General features: G+C 41.4%; 1 protein-coding gene across 1 annotated transcript in view; it reads right to left on the bottom strand.

Annotated features, from left to right (window-relative positions):
* The window catches only part of ubap2a (ubiquitin associated protein 2a), a 144,298-nt gene that overhangs the window by 71,349 nt on the left and 47,042 nt on the right, over positions 1-25,907 (bottom strand). Inside the window, exons 5-11 of the mRNA XM_080213840.1 lie at positions 24,472-24,625; positions 24,293-24,370; positions 18,433-18,490; positions 13,351-13,445; positions 13,201-13,253; positions 3,239-3,312; positions 1,671-1,854 (exon numbers count right to left, since the gene is read on the bottom strand). Coding sequence (XP_080069966.1) covers positions 1,671-1,854; positions 3,239-3,312; positions 13,201-13,253; positions 13,351-13,445; positions 18,433-18,490; positions 24,293-24,370; positions 24,472-24,625 — 696 coding nt within the window. The remainder of the gene's footprint in view (positions 1-1,670; positions 1,855-3,238; positions 3,313-13,200; positions 13,254-13,350; positions 13,446-18,432; positions 18,491-24,292; positions 24,371-24,471; positions 24,626-25,907) is intronic.

The following is a 25,907-nucleotide window of genomic DNA, read 5'->3' as shown; positions in this document are numbered from 1 at the left end:
TGTCCAATTGGTTTTCTCCGAATATTTTGCAATCAATTGGCACTTACACATCAACTTAAAGGAATCCACACAAAAAGCCAACAAGTCAGCTTTATTTCATAACTTAAATATTCCAACAGATTTTAAAGCAGAATTGCAGCTTGGAAGTAGAAAAGATTGACCATTTGCTAAGCTCAACCAAATTGGTCATTTTATATTTTGCTTCTAAAATATGTAACTGTATTTTACGTAACAAAACTGTTTTTTAGCCTCAGTCCCACCTTTCTGATCAAATTTCTGATGCATTCCGAAGCTCTCAAAATGAACTCCCAAACTATTTTCAACATCTGTTTATTTTATTCATTTGTCACAAGAAGACATACATTTACATTGTAATGAAATTACTGCGAAAATCCCCGAGTCGCCACACTCCAATGCCTATTCAGGTACACTGAGGGAGAATTTCTAGCATGGCTAATGCACCTAACCCGCACATCTTTGGACTGTGGAAGGAAACCAGAGCACCCAGAAGAAACCCATGCAGACACAGGGAGAATGTGCAAACTCCATGCAGACAGTAACTCACAACGGGAATCGAACCCAGGTCCCTGGCATTGGTTAGCACTGCTGCTTCACAATGTGCCACCCCTGTAATATCTGATAAATTGAAATATGCAAATAAAAACAAACAAAAGATTCCTTAAATCGATAGCAAGAGCATTGCTGTCTGAGCTTGTGTGAAACATTTAGCACACAAAGCTGTAATTAAAGTTGTCCTGGTTATAAATTATTGCCTCAACAATCCCTAGCTCTCCAAATGTTTGAGAATACTTGGTTAAGCCTGGCTCAGAGAGTAAAGGAGCTCAAAACAAGAGACCTTTTAATCTTGAGAATCAGAAGTCATTAGAATGAAACACCTGCTTGAAGCAACCTGTATATCAAACAGCACACTGATTTACTTAACCCCATTTTCAAATCGTCATCCACTAGCCTTAATCTTTGCCATGAGACAATCACCCTTTCTCAACAGCTGAGGGGGATGTTCAAATACCGTAAGGGCCAACGATTATGCTAAAGTCCTCTTTGCTGAGGGTGCAGCACCTGGTATCAAGGAAGTGTCCCTTAAGGACAAGCTGTCCTCTGGTCCCAGGCCCACTTGAGAAATTCTCTGATGGAGCAGCCCACTCCAAGTTGACCCTGGCCCAGGACAAAGTCATTGTGGTAATCCATCAATGGAAACTTAGCATCACAGGAACAGCAACACTTGAATCCCACCAGCTTCTTAGTCATACTAGAAGAGAAAAACACAGAAGAAATGTTTTTGCAAAGGCTACAAGACTACAAGCCTGACCATCACAAAGCTTATGGAGTCAAAATTTCCTCTCTTGAATTAAGGGGCGAGACAATGACACTGAAGAACCAAAAAAAGTAGCATTCTGCTGCAATCAGACAGGGGGAAAAAAATGACATAGCTTGCAGTTTCCACACAAAGGATCATGCTTTACTTAAAAAGTTCTGATTACAACAGAGAAGGTCAAACCCAAGTGCTGCAGAAGACCTGTTCTGAAGGAGAAAACAACTCTAACAGAACGTACATCTGAAAAGTCTATCAAGCGTCATTTTTAGAAGCTCTTCTAATTTACACAGAAAACATATCAAAATGTAGTAATTTTGTTTTGTTTTTGGTTTACCAGATTCTGAGTGTAGGAATTCACAGCATTGGAGTTTCCTTCCACCGATGAAATTGGATCATCATGTTGGGAATTAGTGAACACCAGTGACTGAGTGAGGTTTGCCTGTTGGGGTGCTTCACACGAGTTGGTTTCTGTTACAGTACCAGTTGAGGGTTTTTGAAGCAATGTTGCTAGATCAGTGCTTAAAAAAAGATAAGTTTATTTTCAGACCTTTAACAGGTTCTGGAAGGACTGCAAAATGGATTTCAGGAGGCACTTGTAACATTTCAGAGTAGATTATTTTTCTAAAAACAGCACAACTTCATCAACCTGGCTTATGGCACACCAAAAATGTTCCTTTTTTTAAACTAGGGAATTAACTTGCAAAAAGTATTGAAAGCTATTACAGATTGAAATATGAAAGGTTTTGTGAAAATTTGTGTTCAGGCACATGCTTGTCAGCATAATGTCTGAAGTTAGGTCAGGAGGAAGAGAGTGGGCAATGAATGTGCTCAAAAATGGCTTGATTCTGTTACGAAAACAAAATTAGACATCAGGCACTGGCTGGTGAGCAGTAATAAAAGTTTGAAGATACAAGAGCATTTATCTAGTCACAGCTATTAACATGAAGAAACTTGTGTGAAGGAGAAATAAAGTTGCCAAATTGTGTCTGTTGCATCCTAGTGTTTACTGAGGCAAGGGTGTGGAAATATATCTGCCTTCAAAAGGGTGAGAGGAAAGATTGATTGTGAAAATTATCCTGCTCCAAAGCAAGCAATCATTGGAATGTGTTCTTTCAAATTCACTGTATTTTCATTGTTACCATATTAATTATATACCCCTGCAGAAAGTAACTATTTTTAAAAATACCAGTTAAAACAACACTATGCATTGTGAACTACTCAGATATATATCTTCCTTTTGCATAATGATTCTAAGCAATAAACTAGAGAACAATTCTTCCATAAACAACTTACATTCCTAGCAACTAGAAGAGCCAAGTTTTAGCAACAGCACAAACAGCATCTGGATAATTTATTTTAAAAACCATGTACTTGCAAATCATTTTCAAACATGATCTCTGCTAAAACATTAAATATCTTGGCATATTGCACAAGTCATTTATTTTCCTACAGCTGATCAGTTAAACAGATTTCTTCAGATATGAATCTGTCTAAATTTGCCCTAAAATATTTCCAGCTTCGACTTAGATCTAGTTGTGTTAGGAAGATATGGTTAACAAACTGAATAAATGTATGTGCAGCAAACTGTAGTTTTGATTTAAATTTTCAGTTTAGAAGCTAATTCAATCAACTGTTCAGAAGAACATTTGCTGCCAAAAAAAGAGAAAGAAACTGCATCACAACATTGTGCTCAGATTTGAAGTTGGGGGATCCTTTGGACAATTGCTTGAGAGCTCAAGAAACTGATTAGGTTAGTCATATGCAGCTGTAAGAAGCATATGCTGTACCCTCCATTTCAAAAATTTCAGAGGCTGGTTTAAAATACACATTATATTTTTCTGAAATTGTTCTACATTATATGCATTAACTGTATAACTCATGTTAAAATATGACATTTCATACCTTGGTCCTGGAGTGATTTGGTTGTCCATTCTTACAACAGTTGAAGCTGTAAAGACCTTTGTCTCTGTAAGCTGCTTAAAGAATTCATTAAAGTTAAAACTGATTATGTAAGCCTTTATTTTCTCAACAACACAAATCTTAGATATAAAAACAAAAATGCTGGAAATATTCAGCTTCAGGCAGCATTTGTGCAAAGAAACAGATCTGTTGAATGGTCATCTTACCTTGAAACATTAATGGTTTCTCTTCAAAGATGCTATCTAACCTGATTTGTTTCATTGGCATATGTATTGGGATACAGTGAAAAATTGTTTTTTGCACCCTATACAGTCAAAAAGATACTGTTCATGGAGCACACTGGGCAGAAGGCAAGGAGAGGGCGCAGAATTCATTATCACAGTTACAGATAAGGAGAAGAGAATGAACTGCTCAACATAATGGATAACATTAGAAAGTTTAAAGGAGTTAAAATCTTAAGAGCATAGAATGAGTAAAAGATGAAATTAGAGGATATACTAGGGACAGCTCACAAGAAGTCTCCTCGCTTCAGCGCCTTTTTTTAAAGAAAAAAAATGACATTAATCGGGATGAGAAAGAAGTTCGTCCTCGCAAGTATGAGCAGTTAGGGACTAAATTGAAAAGCAAAATCTAAAACAGTAATAATCTATGGATTATCAAAGACTGGTGTGGGAGAAATGGGTTTTGATTTCTGGGGGCACTGGCAGCAATACTAAGGGAAGTAGGAGCTGTGACAGACTTCACCTGCTGGGACCAATGTTCTGGCAAGTCATATACCTAGTGTAAATAATGGGAAGGAAGGCATCAGTAGAGGGAGATATGGTAAATCAAAGGGAAACAACATAGTAGAGCATGGCAGCAATTCACATAATGATAAATCATTACGTAATGAGAATTCTAATTTTTATAAACTGTAATATCTATGGAATTTATTCTGAAAGAACAGTTTAAAATTAAGTTGTTCTGACAAGTGGTTGGGTAATTAACAGTCAAGAAACAGGAAAAGCAGCTGTTGTGAAGAAATAAGCTTGTTTTATTGTTTTGTGACAGGCCTGCTGAGTATTTGTAACATTTTGTTTTTATTTGATTCCTAGCATCCTCAGTATTTTACTTCTGTCCAAGATACCTGTTATTTCTACTTTAAATGTACAATGTAAACAATTTCCACAATTTCCCCAAATGGTAAAGGAGTTTCAGTGACTGGCTCAACCACATACATCAGCATGGTCTCAAGCTCATAGTCCTGCTTGTCTCATCGATTTTAAATAATTTGAACATGTGCAATTCATCACACAAAATAAATTTTCCAGGTTTTCTGCTGTAGATTATTATTCAATGAATCCTTCAGAAGTGTATATGGACATTGCTGTACCTCCTTGCACAGATAGTGAGATACCAATGTAGTCAAATAGCCTACAGAACCATGAAAGCTACCTGAGCAAAGTACTGAAGATGCTTAAAGGTTGAAAAAAAACAAGTCAGATGGCACAGCTGGTTTAAAACTTGAACATAATACTTAAAAGGAACTGTGCTCTACAGTAACTTAAACATATGAAATGAATGCCTAGGTTAAGAACTTTGCAAACCAAAAGAACCCTGATATAGACAAAAACCACAATCATTTTTAAACACATGGAGGTATATTAATAAATGTCTGAACTGCATTTCCAATGGGTAAACAATTCCCACCAAAAATGCAAGTACTGTGGTCCCCAGGTCTTAGTGGTAATTGTACAGGCACGGGGCTTGACTATAGCAAGTCAATCTGGACATTGAAGATTCAATTTTAAATGAATGTTGTTCTCTTTCAAGTCCACCAATTCCATTCATCAGCTTCAGTAGAGGTGAATTCCATTCATCTGCTTCAGTAGAATTTGTCATTCCAAGCAGACAAATAAACTAATTGAATGGTTAGCGGCAATCTTGTATTCCACTAAAAGGATCACATTTGAATTTCCATTCAAATATTCTTTGTATGAAAACTGCAAATTACAGTTTCAACATTTGCAGAAAATTAAAACTGCTTTTAAAAATAAATCAGGGCACCCTTGTCTTTAGGCGCATTCTTACTTTCACAGAATAATAGAATTACAGAATGCCTACAATGCACGAGGCAGCCATTCGGTCCATTGAGTCTGCACCATCAACAATCCCACCCAGGCCCCTTCTCCAAAACCCCACATATTTATCCTGCTAATCCCTCTACCAAACATTCCAGGACATTAAGGGGCAATTTAGCATAGCCAATCAACCTAACCTGCACATCTTTAAACTGTGGAAGGAAACCCACACAGACACAGGGAGAACCCACTGGGGGAGAAGCCCACAGACACAGGGTTTCACTACTCATCCAATGGTTACGACGTTCAGAAAGAACCCATTCAGCACATCGAGTCCATGCTAGGTCTCTACACAGAGCAATCCAGCCAGTCCCTATTCACCTTTTCTAACCCCATAATGCTGAAAGTTTATTATCCCCTTAAGCATCCACCCAATTTCCTTCTGAAAAAATCATATCTGCTTCTGCCCTCAGACTACAGGTTTCAGATCATTCCCACTCCCTGTGCAAAAATAATTCTTCCAAACCATGCTGCACCCTGTGCCAGGACCTTAATTTGTTTTATCTAGCCGCTGTATCATGAACTAGAGAACAATTTCTGTCGACCACATCAAAATAAACCTCAATCCTGTACGGCTCTATCAGATCCTTTGCTCCAAGGAGAATAAGGCCAGCTTCTCAGACCTAACCTTGTAGCTAAAGACCCTCATCCTCAATCATTCTAGTAAGTCTACTCTGCACCCTTTAACAGGCCCTCGCATCTTTCCTGAACTGTGGTGACTAGAACTGGATGCAATACTCTAGCTGTGGTAGAGACATATTCGTACAGGTTCAACACAACTTCCCTGCATGGTGCCTCCATATGTTTCATTAACTACTATCTCAATTGACCCACCATCTTAAATAGATCTATGCACATGCATGCCCAGGTCCCTGTACATGCATTAGAACTGTGCCATTAAGTATTTGCTATTTCCTTTGCCCTTCTGCCAAAATTCATTACCTCTCAATTCTCGATTAAAATTTTATCTGCCACTTGTCTAGTCATCCAGCTAACCTACCTATATCCTGTTGCAGTCAGTTGCCATTACCCTCGCTTTTGGTCTTGTTGGCAAATTTTGAAATTTTACTCTGTATCCCAAGATCCAAGTGTTATATATAAAAAGGAAGCAGTAGTCTTAACACTGAACATTGGGGAACACGACATTCCAACATCCTCCAGTCTGAAAAATGACCCATTACGCCACAACTTATTTCTGGTCCTTGAGCCTTTTTCCCCCCAAAATCCAAGGTGACACTGACCCACCTATTCCACAAGTCTCAATTTTCTTAGTCAGCCTTTAAGTGGAGCTTTGGCAAACATTTTCTTAATATTCATGTAGACAACATCCATTGTATTCCTGCTCACTGATATTCAATTTGGGTTCTGCCAGGGCCACAACTCCTGATCTCATTACAGCCTTGGTCCAAACATGGACAAGAGCAGAACTCCGCAGATAAAATGAGAGTCACTGTCATCAACATCCAAAAACAGTGCAGCACCCAAAAGTATGAGCAAAATGACAGTCAGTGGAAATTGGGAGAGGAGGAGGAGGAGAAGAATCTGCTGGTCTGTTGGCTGGAGTCAGACCTGGCACAAAGGAAGACAGATGTGGTTACTGGAGGTCAATCATCTCTGTTCCACGATACCACTGCAGGGGTTTCCCCAGGGAAGTGTCCTAGGCCAAGCCATCTTCAGCTACTTCAATGACCAGCCTTCGTCAAAAGGTCACCAGTGGGGTCATCACTGTTTGGCACCATTCACAGCTTGGGCTGTTCTCCCCCTTGAAACTGAGACTCCACTAACAACATGGGTTGAATAGAGGTTCAACACTGACCAGAAACTGGACAGGGCATAAAAATACCGTAGCTGAAAGAGGTCACAGACTGGGAATGCTGCAGCAGGTAACTCACCTCCCAACTCTTCAAAGCCTATTCATCATCTACTATGCACAAGTCAGGAAAGTGATGGAATACCTTCCATTTGCCTGGATGACTGAAGTTCCAAAACGCAAGAAGCTTCACACCAGTCAGGACAAAGCCGCCCACTTGAATGTCACCCCATTCACCATCTGCATCCACTCCCTCCATCACCGATGTAGTGGCAGCAGTATGTACTGTCTTCAAGAAGCATTGTAGCAATTCACCAAGGCTCTTTTGACAGCACCTTCAAAATCTACAACCTCTACTGCCCAAGGAAGACAAGGGCAGCAGATGCATGGGAACACTGCCACCTGCAAGTTCCCTTCCAAGAGGTACACTATCCTGACTTAGAACTATATCACTATTTCTTCACTCTTGACAGGTCAAAATCCTGGAGTTTGGGAATGTACCTGCATCACATGGACTGTAGTGATTCAAAGCAGTAGCTCACTACTCCTTCCTCAAGGAATCCAATAAAAATGGTGACTTAGCCAGCAATGCCCACACCTTGTGAAAGAATACTTTTAAAAAATTACCATCAACCATTGTCTATTACTTCAAAAATTTAAATTCGACAAGTATAATTTGTCTTTTACACATCCATGTTGGCCCTCAATTAACTTGTACCTCTATCTGTGCCTACTGATTTTCACCACCCCCTCAACTTGATTAGAGTTTCTAAAACCTTGCCCCCCACCCAGTGATGTTTAATTGACCAGCTCAGATTCTTGGAATGTTCTCACAGTTCTTGAACAAGGTTGTCAGATTTGCCACTTTCCAATTCTCTGATACCTTTCGTGTCTAGGGAAGATTATGGCAAGCCCTTCAGCTTTCGCCACACCCATTTCCCTTAATAACTTGGGATATTAGCCATGCATGCAGAACAGGCAACTTATCAGACGAGTGAAGGAGCAGAGAGAGAGTTAAGATTTTACCTGTTAAAAAGCTGTTTAAAATAAGTTTAAAGCACTTTGTTCTTTGTAGAACTGTTTAAAGCATTTATTTATTGTATTTACTGCTAGAAGAATTCTGAGGGAGTGGTTAGCAGGCAGTTGTGGACCATCAGCTTTAAATCAGCGCCAGGTTTAAAAGGAGGCCTGGTGTAGACAGCGGGCAGCGTCTGAGCGGGCAGCGGAGTGAGTGGGAAGCAGAGTGAGCTATTAGGGCTTAATATCAAAAAGGGATGGAGGGAAAAAAGGCCAGGTGAGTTCGTTTGAAAAACAAAGAAAAAAAAAATTTTTTTCAAAACTACTACAGGGAATAATGGAGGGGCATGTGATGTGTGGTTTCTGTATGATGTGGGAACTGGTGGACCCCAGGGTCCATCCCAGTGACCATGTCTGTAGTAAGTGCAGATTGCTGGAGGAGCTCCAGCTCAGGGTAAATGAGCTGGCCTCTGAGCTACAGACACTGAGGCTCATCAGGGGGAGAGAGGGTGCCATTGTCAATGGGGTGCAAGTGACATCCACCCCCCCTAGACTGGCTAACTCTAAGGGTCAGGGACAAGAGGGGGCTGCTGGGAGGAGGAAGGGGGGGTGAGGAGCGGAGGAAGGAGGGTGGGGAGCGGAGGCCTCAGCCTCTTAATCTGCATAACAGGTTTGAGGTTCTTGCTTCCAGGCTGGACGAGAACGAGGCAGGTGAGGTTGGTGAGCAAACTGCACACGGTATGCAGCAGGACATAGGCAAAGAGAGGGGGAAAAGGAACGTAGTAGTGATTGGGGATAGTGGGGTGAAGGGTATTGACACTGTCCTTTGTCACAATGACAAAGTGCACAGAAGGGTGTGTTGTCTGCCTGGTGCTCGGGTACAGGATGTCGCAGCTGGGCTGCAGAGGAACCTGGAGTGGGAGGGTGAGAATCCGGTCGTTGTGGTACATGTGGGTGCCGGCGACGTAAGCAAAATGCAGACTGAGGATCTGGGGAGGGAGTATGAAAAGCTGGGAATGGAATTAAAAAGTAGAACCGACAAGGTGGTTATCTCTGGGCTACTGCCTGAACCGAGTGCAGATGGGCGTAGGGTTGACAGGATTAAGGAAGTGAATGGGTGGCTCAGGGATTGGTGTGGGAGGAATGGGTTTGAATTTATGGGGCATTGGCACCAGTGGGACTGGGAGCTGAATGTACAGGGCTATCAAGTGTTTAGGAAGGATAGGCAGGAGGGAAAAGGGGGGGGCGTAGCTCTGCTGATTCAGGATAGCATCACGGTGGTAGCAAGGGATGATATTGGAGCCAAGGAGCAGAGGGTGGAATCATTGTAGGTGGAGATTAGGAACAGCAAAGGGAGGAAGACGCTGGTGGGTGTCGTCTATAGGCCCCCGAATAATGATCTGGAGGTGGGGTGGGCTGTTAATGCGCAAATAAGTGCGGCGTGCAGGAATGGGACAGCCGTAGTTATGGGGGATTTCAATCTGCATATTGATTGGTCGACCCATGTTGGACGCAGGGGGCTCGAGGAAGAGTTCTTGGAATGCTGCCGGGATAGTTTCCTTGAACAGTGTGTGTTGGAGCCGACGAGGGAGCGAGCTATCTTGGATCTGGTGCTATGTAATGAGGCGGGCAGAATTAGGGACCTTGTGGTGAAGGATCCTCTTGGGGAGAGTGATCATTGTATGGTGGAGTTTCTGGTGCAGATGGAGGAGGAGAAAGTGGGTTCCCGGACACGTGTCCTCTGTTTGAATAGAGGGGAGTACGGTAGGATGAGAGAAGAATTGGCGAATGTGGACTGGGGGAGCGCGTTGGAGGGAGGGTCTGTTGAAGGGCAGTGGAGGATCTTTCAGGAGATCTTTCTTGGTGCTCAGCGGAAATTTATTCCGATGGTCAAAAAGGATAGTAGGAGGAGAGGTAATAAGCCGTGGATAACGAAGGAGGTGAAGGAAAGTGTTAAATTAAAAGCGGAGGAATTTAGAGTAGCTAAGAGTAGTGGGCGAGAAGAGGATTGGGAGAGGTTTAAATGTCAACAAAGATTGACAAAGAAGTTGATAAAGAAGGGTAGGAGAAACTATGAAGCTGGGCTAGCGCTTAATATAAAAAAGGATAGCAAGAGTTTTTATAAATATATAAAAAGGAAGAGGCTGGCTAGGGTGAATGTTGGTCCTTTAGAGGATGAGAAAGGGGACCTAGTGGTAGGGGATGAGGATATGGCTAAGGTATTGAATAACTTTTTTGTTTCTGTCTTCACGGAGGAGGACGTGAATAATTTGCCGGGTGTTAGCGATGGAAAGGTGGTAGGACTGGAGGGTCTTAATGACATTACTGTTACTAGAGAGGCGGTGCTCGACAGACTGGAGGGACTGATTGTGGACAAGTCCCCAGGACCGGATGGAATGCATCCGAAGGTTCTGAAAGAAATGGCGGAGGTGATAGTGGATGCCTTGGTGGTTATTTTCCAGACGTCGCTGGATTCCGGGGATGTGCCGGATGATTGGAAAACGGCTAATGTTACGCCGTTGTTTAAGAAGGGTGCCAGGCAAAAGGCGGGGAATTATAGGCCGGTTAGTTTAACGTCTGTGGTAGGTAAAATGTTAGAATCTGTCATTAAGGAGGAAATTGCGAGGCATCTTGAAGGGAATTGCTTGATAGAGCAGACGCAGCACGGTTTCATTAAAGGGAAGTCGTGTCTGACAAATTTACTGGAGTTCTATGAGGATGTGTCTAGGGCGGTGGATAGAGAAGAGCCGGTGGATGTGGTCTTTCTAGATTTTCAGAAGGCATTTGACAAAGTACCTCACAAGAGGTTATTGCAGAAGGTCGAGGGACATGGAGTTGGGGGTAGGGTGTTAGCGTGGATAGAGGATTGGTTGTCAAATAGGAGGCAGAGAGTGGGGGTCAACGGGTGCTATTCGGATTGGCGGATGGTGACTAGTGGAGTGCCCCAGGGGTCGGTGCTGGGGCCTCAGCTATTTACCATTTATATAGATGATCTGGAGGAGGGAACCGAGTGTAGGGTGTCGAAATTTGCTGATGACACCAAGATTGGGGGAACGGCAAATTGTGCGGAGGGTGTGGAGAGTCTGCAGAAAGATCTAGATAGGCTGGGCGAATGGGCCAGGAAATGGCAAATGGAATTTAATGTTGGCAAGTGTGAGGTGGTCCACTTTGGTAGGAAGAATGGTAGGAAGGACTATTACTTACAGGGCGAAAAACTGCAGCAGGCGACGGTGCAGAGGGACCTCGGGGTCCTTGTGCATGAGTCGCAAAAACCCAGCTTGCAGGTGCAGCAGGTGGTCAGGAGGGCGAATGGGATGCTGGCCTTCATAGCGAGGGGGATTGAATATAAAAGTAGGGAGGTCTTGCTGCAGCTGTATAGGGCATTGGTGAGGCCGCAGCTGGAGTACTGTGTGCAGTTTTGGGCACCGCACCTGCGCAAAGATATTTTGGCCTTGGAGGGAGTGCAGAGGACGTTTACTAGGCTGATACCGGAGTTGAGGGGGTTGAGCTATGAGCAGAGGCTGAATAAACTGGGCTTGTACTCGTTAGAGTTGAGAAGAATGAGGGGAGATCTCATTGAGACGTATAAGATGATGAATGGGATGGATAGGATAGAGGTGGAGAGACTCTTCCCGTTCAAAAAAGACAGTAGGACTAGGGGGGCACAGCCTCAAGATAAAAGGGGGGCGGTTTAGAACGGAGTTGAGGAAGAACTTCTTCACTCAAAGGGTGGTGAATCTCTGGAATTCTCTGCCCGTTGAAGTGGTGGAGGCTGCCTCGCTAAATATTTTTAAGACGCGGGTTGATGGGTTTTTGATAGGAGAGGGGATTAAGGGTTATGGGGAGAGGGCGGGAAAGTGGAACTGAGCAGCGACAGATCAGCCATGATCTTATTGAATGGCGGGGCAGGCTCGAAGGGCTAGATGGCCTACTCCTGCTCCTATTTCTTATGTTCTTATGTTCAATCTTTCCAATACATCCAATCAATATTATGTAACTGCAACTAGGTGTGATAGATCAGTTACGCAATTTGAATTGGAGGATGATTCATATTTATTTCACTAGATACCAATATACATTAGAATTCAACAAATATCCTAAATGATAGCTGTATTTTTCAGGTACCCAAGCAAGTTTTTTTAAAAAAAACGTGATGAGCCATTCACTACTTCTAGTAAACTAGCACCTTCACTTTCCTCAGGACATTAGAAGTGATTTAACTACTTTTTCATTTTTTAGATCCAGAACTTAATGACAGTCTCCAGGAGCCATTTGGAAAACAAATTGCTATACCAAGTATTTTCAGTTACAACATTTACAAAGTAACTTGCATACACTCCAGATAAAGCTGACTATTACTCAAGTCATTGGCGAGAGTACAACTTAAGTTAAAAACTATATTTAAATAAACAGATTTTCCAAGTATAAAAATAGCCTTTGACTTTACTGACATACAACATAGACGTGCCACTGGTTAGAGACAAACAGCCCTATGTCCTAAACCCTCTCCCACCAAACCAGAACCACTAAACCACATGTCATTAGTGCACTATCAATTGAAGTAGAGACATTGTAACTACCCCAAAATGGATTTTACGGATGACTGCCACATCACAAGACATATGTAACAGGTGTTGTGGATCCAATAGCAGATTTCTCAACAGAACTAAATTTACTGGAGCACTCATTTTGCTACAAGATTGAATTGCACCCAAGAACATTAGTTTTTCCATGCATTCAGTAGAAAAATTCGACTAAGCAAAACAAATCAAAGACTTGTTGATTCACTGCTAAATATAATCAATTCTTGTACAATTGGTGTAAAAATAAGTGCAACACAACTGGAGTAACTATTAATATTGGCTCATGTTAAGATTTAACACATTAGAGTTGGTCATTTGCCATAGTATACAAGTGTCTTTGCTAATTGGTGTTCTATAAATAGCTTGTTTAAATGTTTGAAAAATACAGCGCTGTTACAAGTCTCTCACACTTACATCTTCATTCCAGTCTTCAGTAACCCAGTCCTCCATGGAGTTCTGCCAACCACCTGGGAAACAACAAGAAATATACCATCATACAGCATAATTTTATACTATCACAAAATTTGGACGGCAATAAATATTCAGTTTTTTCATTTTTCCTACCCGTTCCATTGTTTTGACCAGATTCCCAGATTTCAGATGTTGCCCCAAAACCATTGTTCGTTGTAGAATCTGCATAGTCTGTGGGGTTGAATGTTCTGTACAATTGAGACATAAGTGAATTCAAAAGGCATTTACAGAATTATGCAATTTCAAGTGTTTTATGACCAATTGAAAACGAATTCAATTAACGTCACTATTTAATGCAACTTAGCCCCATTAACAATCAGCAGTATTAATACATCTCAAGGAGGAACATATCAGTTAGCTTGAATGGGATGGATCAAATCAGACTAGTTGGTTTAGACTGCAGTTCAGATCTTAGACTACGATTAAATGTGTCTTTTTGGAAGGGGAGGGTTAAGGGTAAAAAATAAATCACACCTTCCAAATTAAGCTAATTTAGCAGTTTAGACCATGTTTGAAATTCCACCAATCAAATCCAGTGAAGACATATAGGGTTTTGAAGATTAGCACAAAAAATGATAGATCTAAAGTATTTAGAAATAAAGTACAGGTTGTAGATAAAGAACCACAGTGTTCTCACTGGGATTCCATGCAGATTTTAATATATTGCAAGCAGAAAGTAATAGCAGTGCTGTAAAATTTGTTTCAGCACCATTTTTCATTCTCCCTAGCTTATCCATTGTTTCCTGTGTGTGCAATACAAGTTAATGATTTTTGTTTTCTTTAAATTTCTTAAAAAAGGTAAACATTTCAAAAGCAAGAAGATCAGACTGACAGCTGAAACAGTCTGCTCAACATGAGGCTATGAACTCTGGATTCTGCACTCCTCATCTCTTCCTTCATATCTTCACTTGTTTCCTTATCCAGTCTTACTTTTATTTCCTATCCCAAAGCACCTTTGAAATATTAAAGTTGAATACTAAACAGCATTTTAAACAAAGAAAAGTGGGATTGGACTACATATCCTCAGTACAAAATTGTGAGCTGAATTACCAGCTTTGGGGATGTACAATTCTGTAATGAGAAATTGAGAAAAAAAGTGAAGTGTGAAAATAACACTTCAGTTATTTTTCGCTCTATGAAATTAGGCAAAGGCAAGGCAGTGAGCAAAGAAAGTCCAAAATAAACAGCATTTATTTCAATGCAAGAGGCCTGACGGGCAAGGCAGATGAACTCAGAGCATGGATGGGTATATGGGATTGGGATATTATAGCAATTATTGAAACATGGCTAAGGGAAAGACAGGACTGGCAGCTCAACATTCCAGAGTACAGATGCTACACAAAAGAAAGGAGAAAGAGGAGGGGATTAAGGAAAACATCACAGCAGTACTGAGGGGGATATATCCAAGGATTCTCCCATGAGTCTATATGGGAAGAACTGAGAAATAAGGGGGAAATCACTTTGATAGGGTTGTACTATAGGACCCCAAATAGTCAGCAGAAAATTGAGGAGCAAATATGTAAGGAGATTACAGATAGCTCCAAGAAAAATAGGGTACTAATAGTAGAGGAATTTAACTTTCTCAACATTGATTGGGACAACCATAGTATTACAGGGTTGGATGAAGAGAAATTTGTTCAATGTATTCAGGAGGAATTTCTCATTCAGTATGTGGATAGCCTGACTAGAGAGGGGGCAAAACTTGACCCCTCTTGGGAAATAAGGAAGGGCGGGTGACAGAAGCGTCAGTGAGGGATCACTTTGGGACCAGTGACCATATAACCATTGGTTTTAAGATAGCTATGGAGAGCGATAGATCTTGCCCAAAAGTTAAAATTCTAAATTGGGGCAAGGCCAATTTTGATGGTATCAGGCAGAAACTTTCAACAGTTAACTGAGGGAATCTGTGGCAGCCAAAGGGACGTCTGGTAAGTGGGAGGCTTTCAAAAGTGTGTTAACCAGGGTTCAGGGTAAGCATATTCATCTTAGAATGAAGGGCAAGGCTGGTAGAAGTAGGGAACCCTGGGTGACTCGAGATATTGAGGCCCTGGTCAAGAAGGAGACGGCACATGACGTGCACTAGGTAGCTGGGATCAAGTGGATTCCTTGAAAAGTATAGAGGGTGAAGGGGTAGAGTTCAGAGAGAAATCAAGAGGGCAAAAAGGGAACAAAATTGTTTTGGCAAATAAGGCAAAGGAGAATCCAAAGAGCTTCTACAAATACATAAAGGGCAAAAGAGTAACAAGGGAGAGAGTAGGACCTCTTAAGGATCAACAAGGTCATCTACGTGCGGATCCACAAGAGATGGGTATGATCTGAAATGAATATTTCTCATCACTATTTACTGATGAGAAAAGCATAGATGTTTTGGGGAATAAATAGTGATGTTCTGAAAGTGTACATACAACAATGGTGGTGATGCTGGAAGTCTTAAAATGCATCAAGGTAGATAAATCCTCAGGAGCTGATGAAGTGTATCCCAGAAGATTGTAGGAGGCTAGGGAAGAAATTACAAGTCCCCTAGCAGAGATATTTGAATCTTCGATAGTCACAGGCGAGGCGCCTGAAGACTGGAGGGTGACAAATGTTGTGCCTTTAAAGGGCTGCAGGGAAAAGCCTGGGAACTACAGGCCGGTGAGCCTCACATCTGTAGTGGATAAGTTGTTAGAAGGTATTTTGAGAGACAGGATCTACATTGCATTTAGAGATGCAAGGACTAATTAGAGACAGTCAGCATAGCTTTGAGTGTGGAAAATCATGTCTTACAAATTTGATTGAGTTTTTTTGAAGGGGTGGCCAAAAAGGTAGATGACGGCAGTGTAGTTGAGGTTGTCTGTATCAGACCCCACTTGGAGTATAGTGCTCAGTTCTGGTCGCCTCATTACAGGAAGGATGCGGAAGCCATAGAAAGGATGCACAGGAGATTTACAAGGATGTTGCCTGGATTAGGTGGCATGCCTTATGAGGATAGGTTGAGAGAGCTCAGTCTTTTCTCCTTTGAGAGACAAAGGATGCGAGGTGACTTGATAGAGGTGTATAAGGTGTTGAGAGGAATTGATTGGGTGGATTTTCAGAGGCTTTTTCCCAGGGCTGAAATGGCTGCCAAGAGGACACAGGTTTAGGGTGCTGGGGAGTAGGTACAGAGAAGATGTCAGGGGTAAGTTTTTCACTCAGAGGGTGGTGAGTGTGTGGAATCAGCTGCCGGCGGTGGTGGTGGAGGAGGCGGATTTGATAGGGTCTTTAAGAGACTTTTGGATAAGTACATGGGACTTAATAAGATAGAGGGTTATAGATAAGCCTAGTAGATAGGGATATGTTCGGCGCAGCTTGTGGGCCAAAGGGCCTGTTTGTGCTGTAGTTTTTCTATGTTCTAACTTTAGCAAGGCCTTTGAAGAGGTCCTGCATGGTAGGTTGATGCACAAGATTAAATCCCTTGGGATCCAACGTGAGGTAGCTAAATGGATACAAAATTGGCTTATGACAGAATAAGAAGTCTCACAACACCAGGTTAGAGTCCAACAACTTCATCTGACAGTAAACCCTCAAGCTTTCGGAACGCTGTTCCTTTAGCGTTCCAAAAGCTTATGGGTTTTCTATCAAATAAACTTGTTGGACTTTAACCTGGTGTTGTGAGACTTCGTGTGTTTACTCCAGTCCAACACCGGCATTCCACTTAATGACAGAAGACAGAGGATGGTTGTAGAGGGTTGTTTTTCAAACTGGAGGCCAGCGGTGTGCATTGGGGATTAGTACTGGGTCCGCTGTTATTTGTCATTTATATGAATGATTTATTTAGTAGGCATGGTAAGTTTGCAGATGACACCAAAATTGGTGGCACAGTGGACCACGAAGGTGGTTATCTAGGATTGCAACAAGATTTTGATCAATTGGGCAGATGGAGTTTAATTTAGATAAATGGGGGTGATGCATTTTGGTAGATCAAACCCGGGCAGGACTTACTCAGTTAAATGGTAGGCCCCTGAAGAGTTATAGAACAAAGATCTAGGGGTACAGGTTGACAGCTCCTTGAAAGTGTAGTCACAGGTGGATAGAGAAGTGAAGAAGGCATTCAGCATGCTTGGTTTCATTGGTTAGGACATTGAATACAGGAGTTGGAACGTCTTGTTGAAGTTGGACAAGACATTGGTACGGCCACATGTGGAATACTGTGTACAGTTCTGGTCACCCGATCACAGAAAGGATACGATTAAGCTAGAAAGAGTGCAGAGAAGATTTACTAGGATGCAACTGGGACTTGATGGTTTGAGTTATAAGGAGAGGCTGGACAGATTGAGACTTTTTTCTCTGGAGCATAGGAGGCTTAGGGATGATCTTATTGAGATCTATAAAAGAATGAGGGGTGTAGATCAGCTAAATAGTCAATATCTTTTTCCAAAAGTAGGGGAATTTAAAACTAGAGGACATAGTTTAAGGTGAGTGGGGAGAGATACAAAAGGGTTGAGAGGGGCAATTCTTTCACATGGGGTGGCCAGAGGTAGTTGTAGAGGCAAGTACAATTTTGACTTCTAAAAAGCGTTTTGACAGTTACATGGGTAAGATGGGTATAGAGGGATATGGGCCAAACACAGGCAACTAGAACTAGCTTAGGGGTTAAAAAAAGGGGTGGCATGCACAAGTTCGGCTGAAGGTCCTGTTTCCGTGCCGTAAATCTCTATTTATTAAATTTTACATTTCAGGTTAATATTTAATGACTATCAAAAGGAGCATGCCACTATTAGCCCAGAATTATCCCATCGCTTCTGGATATTAAGCCAGAAGTATCAAAATCAGGAACAGGATATGCTGTATCTCCCAACTTGCTGCCTGAGAAATCAGCCACACAGTAGTGATCTGACTTTTCCACTACCGTAGGACTAATAATGCACTCAAAAAAACTATCACTGCTCCACCAGGTGCAGAGTATGCTGCCTTCTCAATTATACTTTTGTTGCACAGGATGGTCATGTGCACTATGCTGCACCTGTTTTCCTTCAATTTAAATTGACACCTCAGGTTTCAGTTCTAGTTTTACCAGAACAGGAATGAATATGCTAGATTGTCTAATAATTTTGCAACGCACAAAATCAATTCTGCAGTAGATTAAAATACAACTTTCAAATCAAGCAATCTAGGAAATAAGCAACCAAGAAACCTACTTTATTTTGAAATGCTTACCCCATGCCTTGTGCTGAAAATCTTCCTGCTCCCCTCCCTCTGCTACGTCCACTAAATCCTGCAAATTTAAAGATGCATCAGTTCACAGAATCCCACAGTGCAGGAGGCCATGTGGCCCATCAGTTCATCACCGACCACAATCCCACCCAGGCTTGATACCCATAACTCCATGCATTTCCCCTAGTTCACCCCCTGACACTAAGGGCCAATTTAGCATGGCCAAGCCATCTAACCCGCACATGTTTTTGGACTGTGGGAGGAAATCCATGCAAACACAGGGAGAATGTACAATCTCCACATAGACAGTGATCCAAGCTGGGAGTCAAACCCAGGTCAGACGTTGTGAGGCAGCAGCGCTAACCACTGTGCCGTGTCACCCAATGACCAGAAATGTCCACAGGCTGTGATCACTTAGTGTGGACAGCACAGTGGCAGTGCACTTAGCACTGCTGCCTCACAGCACCACAGACCCGACTTCAATTCCCAGCTAGGGTCACTGTCTATGTGGAGTCTGCACATTCTCCCTGTATCTGTGTGGGATGCCTCTGGGCGCTCCGGTTTCCTCCCACAGTCTGAAAGATATGCTGGTTAGATGCAGTGATCCGAACAAGTGCTGGAGTATGGTGACTAGGGGAATTTCACAGTAACTTCATTGTGGTGTTAATGTAAGCCTATCTGGGACTAATAAATGAATAAACTTTAATAAGAGTTCAATTGTGTAATCCTGTATGTGTTGAATCCAATTTAGTGTGTAGGGTTAGGTACAGGTTTCTTGAGGAGTTACGTGGGTTTGGTGTTATGACCTCAAACACAAATTGCAAGCAGCTCCATCAACCAAAATATTTTCTAGTCAGGAGAATCTGTCCTTCCACTGGCTGCTAATGCTTATACCAATGATCAGAAAACCGAGGGTAGATCCACCGAATCATCTGCAAACTTCAAGCAACCAGGAACCAAAATGTGCAAATTTCCAGAGTGAAGATCTTCCAGAATAGTCGAGCAATTTCAGCCCTTATGTTTAGTTTGAACGCTGAAATTGGTTGTCACTGTTCCAAGTTTCATGTCCACTTCATGCATGATATTAGTTCTTGGTCAGCAGATTAGAAATGTCAATTATTTACTGGGAACTTAAAATGATACACATATTCCATAAAGAGAGCTTTAAATGCATGTTCTACATTCTTGTAAGTCGATTATTTTGACCCATTTCATGAGAAACTACAACCAAGACAAAGTTATGGCCGCAGACAGCCAAGAAAAACAAATCGCATTTTACAATTTTGGCCTTGTGTTTCCCCAAACTAATTAGCACCTGCAGCCAACACTGTTGCATGGATAATGAATTATATTCTAATCAATAATCTAAACAGTAAATGCTCAATGGCAAATTTACAGAAAACCTATTTTTAATGAAGTGCATTTCAACTGTAAGGATTACAAAGTGCTAACCACTGTACCTTGTGTGTCAACTCTAACTTGCAGAGGTTTGAATTCATTTAAGGAAAGCCAGCAAGGATTTGTAAAAAGCAGATCATGTTTGAGTTATCTAATAGGAATTTTTGACCAAGCAACAGAGGATGTTAATTAAGGAAAGACAGAGGATGTTGCCAATATTGTTTTGACAAAGTACCACATAAAAGACAGGTCAACAAAACTGAAGCTCATGGAATAGGAGGGTCACATTCAACTTGGATAAAAGTTTGTCTTATGGAAAGAAAACAGCAATTTGTGGCAAATGGCTGTTTTTCCCAGTCTACAGGATGGTAGATATTGGTACTAAGGTTCGAGGTAGGACCACTGTTTTTTTTTTAATGTATATAAATGACTGACATTAGAGTGTAATTTTTTTAAAATTACTGATACTAAGCTATGAGGTGCAGCACACGGTAAGAACAATACCAGTTGATCACAATAAGACATGGATAGGTTAGCAGGCTGGGCAGATATGTGACAGATAGAATTTAACACAGAACTGAGGCCCTGCAATTTGATAGAAAAGACAGGAGGGGCAATATAAACTTAATGGCACAGAAGAGTGTGCAGGAACAGAGAGACCTGGGGGTACGTACATCTGTGAGTTGGCAAGATATATTGAGAGTGTGGTCCACGAAGAATACAGGATCTTCGGCTTCAGAAATAGAGACACTCGAGTATTACAGTAGGGAAGTTATGCTAAGCCTTCGTTAATCCATTCGGTCAAAACTACTGCACAGTACACATGTCTGGTCACTTAAAGAAGGATGAAAAAGGGTGCCGAAAAGATTTACCGGAATGGTTCCAGGGATCATGGATCTTAGCTACAAGTTTAGGTTGGAGAAGCTGGGGTTGTTCCCCTTAGAGGAAAAAAATTGAAAGAAGATATGACAGCAGTGTACAAGATTAGGACAGGTTTAAGGTTGACAAAAACTGTTCCCATTAGTTCATGGTACAAGGACTAGATAGAAAGCACAAATATAAGGCTTTGGACAAGAAATGCAGGGGTGATGTAAGGAAGGACTTTTTTTTAATGCAGCAAGTGGAACCTGCTGGCTATGAGGAATGGGAGAAGCAAAGACAATGAATGATTTCTAAAGGAAATCGGATGGAGACCGAGGAAAATAAATTGTAGCCCTTTGTGGTTTGACCAGGCGAATGGGACTGACTGAAATTCTCTGGATGGGCTCGATGACTGAATGCTGTAATGATTGTGGTTTGTAATTATGACTTAAGACCAGCGTGTCACATCTCAACGTTCATTAATTGGCAATTTTGTTAGTCTTTCCATTTTCTTCCTTTCGTACAGTACTTGCTCTCTTCCTTTCATTTGAAACAAATCAGTTAGCATTCATCTTCTTGACTCTTATCCTACAGAAGCACAAAAATTTCAGCAGACATCCAGTTTAAAATGTGTTTTAGCAAAGCAAGCAGCTAGTAGAAACCAAGGACCCCAGGTTCTATTGAGCAGAGATGGTGCTGCAGAAATAAAATTTAGCAGAACAACCAGGGGTTTAAAATAATAGCAGTTTCAAAAAAAAGTTTAGGAACAAATACTTAAAGTAGGAGTCACGACTGAAGAGGCTCCCTTGATGACTTAAAGGTCTAGCGTTTTCCATAATTATCCCATACTCATCCCCAAATTGAACTTCATTTACACTGGCAACAGCAAACTAGAAATTCAATTTCACTTCCAAATCCATCACACCTCCAACATTATTCTTCTAAACATATCTCGGGAGATTTGTACAAACACAAGAAACACTCGAACTGCTTTGGCTCCTCAAAGTCAGTTTAAAAAAATAACTTTCACTGTCTACTGCCATAAACTTCTCATATTCCCAAGGAACTGCCATTCACAAGTCTGACTCCAATGCAGTCCACAGGTTCACTTTTAGCCAAGGTACCAACAAAAACCAGAAACTTAGTTTAATGTTAGCCAATTACTTGCAAACTAAAGACACAAGCCATCTCAACTCGCAAAACATGGAACTGAGTTAATTAAGACCGCTAACATCCATAGTACAATTTTTTGAGTTGCTCAAATAGGTGCCAAATTTAAGTCCCTTTATCAGAAACAATATTCTGGAAAACACTTGAGCAACCTTTAGTGCTAATCTTCAAGATGAGCTCTCAGGGACATATACCAGCCTTGCCAGTGATACTAAAATTCAAAGATTGAATAAAACATTTTATTATTGAAATTAACTGTGCTGCAAATTATGTATTCTGGTTGGCATGAGGATTTGGGAAGGACACATGTGAAAGCAGTAGCATTAATTCTCAGTTTGAAATATCTGAATTACCAAGTTGAGCTTGAAGAGCTGGAACTCTGCTCCACAAAAGCACACATTTCTGAAGTAATGACGACGGGAACAGATTGAGCTAAATAAAATACATTAGTGAGAATTGGGTATTACTGTATTTGTGCAAGCCAGAACTTACACACTGGGAGGCATTTTTCACCCCCAGGAAACTGTGGATAGAACAAACTACCAACCAGCCTATCTTTCAGAGAAAATTGGACCATAGATCCAACAACGAAAAGTCAGAACTGCAACATTTTAGGTTCAGTCAGGATGCTGTCCTAGACTAGACTTAAGAATTTTGACTTCTTCTTTCATAATTAGCCTGGATTTTTAAAATTTGAATGCCTTCCCAAGAGAAAACAGTGTTTGAATTGAGAGTAAAAATATGGTGATGTGTACAAGAACAGGTAGTGCCTCAGTGGGACGTGTAGGCCCTTTAGAACAAATTGCAATTACAAAGGAGGAAGTGTTAGGTGTTTTAGGAAGCATTAAGGTAGACAAACCCCAGGGCCAGATAGCGTCTGTCCTAGATTACTGAAAGAGACAAAAGATGAAATTGCTGGGCCTCTAATTGCTGGGTCTCTTTGTTTCTTCATTGAACACAGGTGAGGTCCCAGAGAACTGGAAGATAGCAAATGTGGTTCCGTTATTTAAGAAGGGTAGCAAGGATACCTTGACGTTCATGGTAGGGAAATTGTTGGAGAAGATTCTTAGAGATAGGATCTATACACATTTAGAACTGAATAGTCTCATTATCGATAGACAACTTGGTTTTGTATGAGGGAGGTCACGCCTGACAAATTTGGTTGAGTTTTTTTGAGGAAGTAACAGAAATGATTGACGAGCGAAGGGCCGTGGATGCCATCTACATGGATTTTAGTAAAGCATTTGATAAAGTCCCTCATGGCAGGCTGGTGCAAGAGGTTAAATCTCACAGGATCAAAGCTGAACTAGTTAGATGGCTACAGAACTGGCTTGACCATAGAAGACAAGAGGATAGCAGTGGAGGGGTCTTTTTCTGATTGGAGGTCTGAGAATAATGGTGTTCCGCAGGCCTCTGTACTGGGACCTCTGCTGTTTGTGATATATACAAACGATTTGGAAGATGATGTAGCTGGTCTGATTAGTAAGTTTGCGGACGACACAAAGATTGGAGTTGCAGATAATGGTGAACATTATCAGAGAATACAGCAGGATACAGATAGGCTGGAAAATTAGGTGGAAAAATGGCAGATGGAATTTAACCCAGATAAATGCAAAGTGATGCAAGAATCTGGGTGTACAAGTCGACAGATCCTTAAAGGTGGCAGCACAGGTGGAAAAGGTGGTGAAGAAGGCATATGGCATGCTTGCCTTTATTGGACAGGGCACAGAGTATAAAAGTTGGCATGTGATGTTGCAGTTATATAGAACGTTGGTTAGGCCACATCTGGAATACTGTGTCCAGTTCAGGTCGCCACACTACTGGAAGGACGTGGAGGCTTTGGAGAGAGCAGAAAAGGTTTACCAAGATGTTGCCTGCTATGGAGAGTATTAGCTATGAGGAGAGATTGAGTAAACTCGGGTTGTTCTCCCTGGAAAGACAGAGGTTGAGGGGCGACCTAATAGAAGTTTATAAAATTATGAAGGGCATAGATAGGATCAAAAGATGGAGGGTTTTCCCCCAGGTCAGAAATGACAAACAAGGGGTCACAAGTTCAAGGTGGGGGGAGGGGTGGAAAGAAGGCAAGGTATAATACAGATATTGCAGGGGACGTATTTTACACAAAAGAGTGGTGGGGGCCTAGAATGCACTACCAAGCAAGGTGGTTGAGGCAGACACACTAGGATCATTTAAGAGACTTATTTAGATAGCCACACGAACGAGCTGGGAATAGAGGAACACAAATGGATGGTCTAGTTAAGAACACGTGATCGGTGCAGGTTTGGAGAGCCGAAGGCCCCGTTCCGGTGCTGTATTGTTCTTTGTTCTTTCTACAGATTCTTTCCCTTTAATCATTATGTTGTCATATTACCAAAATCCAAGTAGCAGCAGTGTTGGACAATGAGTGAGAAAATACTTTCTTCCTCTGTCTCACCTCTGCCACGACCACGCCTTCCTCGTTCAGCATGTCTATCACCTGAACTAACATCCACTCCATTTTCCTCAACTCTGTCTGCAAATTAAAAATTCAAGTTTCAGGAAAAACTAGATTACATATTTAATCAGTTGAAAAACTATTTCAATAATATTACATACAAACCGTATGATACTCACATTCCCTGCCGCGATTTCCTCTGCCCCGTCTAGAAGAGATTGCACGACCCCGACTTAGTTTATCTCCACGCCTTTCTCGGTTTTCCTTATTTTCCAAGAGGCATTCTTTTCCAATTCCAAGGCTTTTCTTTTTGCCTACGGTTTCCCATGAGGTCTGTATAATGATATCCCATCAATTCATTACTTGTTAAATAAACATTCTAAGACCAAGACATGTACAACTAGAGTAACCAGAATTCCACATTAAATCCTCAGGGGCTTTCAACAATTCACATGGATTTTTTTAAATTCATTCAGGGGACGTGGGTGTCACCGGCTGGCCAGCATTTACTGCCCATCCCTAGTTGTCCTTTGTGAGATGAGAGTCAACCACATTGCTATGGCTCTGGAGTCACATGTGGCCCAGACCAGGGAAGAACAGCAGATTTCCTTCCCTAAAAGGACACTGGTGAACCAGATGGCCTTTTCTGACAATTGTTTCATGGTCTTTAGTAGATTCTTAATTTCAGGTAGTTTTTATTGCATTCAAATTTCAACTTCTGCCGTGGAAGAATTTGAACTCTGGTCCTCAAAACATAAGCAAGTTTTTGGATTAATGGTCCAGCAATTATACCACAAGGCCCCCATCTCCCCTATAAATTCACACATGCTATATGACAAATGGCCAACTAAATACATAGGATGTGAAAGCAATTCACTTTCATCTGTTTTCTGTGGTGAACTTTTTGTTTTATTTTCACATATAAATGTATTTAATAAGGAAGTATATATGCTGTATAACTGGAAAAATAAAAGGTATATTTTGGCCATGACAACTTCTAGCTCTTCAACTGAAGTGGTCAAATCCATCCTATTTCCCTTTTTAACGTAAGAACATAAGAAATAGGAGCAGGAGTAGGCCATCTAGCCCTTCGAGCCTGCCCCGCCATTCAATAAGATCATGGCTGATCTGTCTGTTTTTTAAACATTTATCCAGTTCTAATTACATTCGATATTCTGTACGGCAAACAGTTTACTGAAAGGTTTTTAATTTTTCTCCTGCATTCCTCAAATCAATCTCAATTCCATAACTCCTCAAGCAAACCAGTTCATCAACATGGTTACACACGTTTAGGGGTGGTAAGAATTTAAATTGAAACAAAAGTAGTTTCAGGCACAGCAGAAGCCAGCACTTAACATATTACACCACAAAAATAAAACCAAATTGAGTCAGACTCTTAATCATACAATTGTTGGTGGGAAAAGACTTGAGAAAAACGCCAATGTTTAACTTACTCCTGAAAAGTGTCAAAATTTAATTATTGTGGGCATCCATGGCAGTGAAAATTTCAAATGTTGAAAAGATATCAGAGCCCAAAATAAAACACTGTACAGATACAGGACCTCAAATTTGGCAGTCCCAGGAATGAGGCAGACTTGGATTTTAAGTCAGGTAG

The sequence above is a fragment of the Carcharhinus amblyrhynchos genome, chromosome 1 (genome assembly GCF_965287045.1).
Source record: "Carcharhinus amblyrhynchos chromosome 1, sCarAmb.v2.hapA, whole genome shotgun sequence".
NCBI classification, from domain to species: Eukaryota; Metazoa; Chordata; class Chondrichthyes; order Carcharhiniformes; family Carcharhinidae; genus Carcharhinus; species Carcharhinus amblyrhynchos.
The sequence above is the reverse complement of the archived record's forward strand: the minus strand, read 5'-3'. Positions and strand labels throughout refer to the sequence as shown.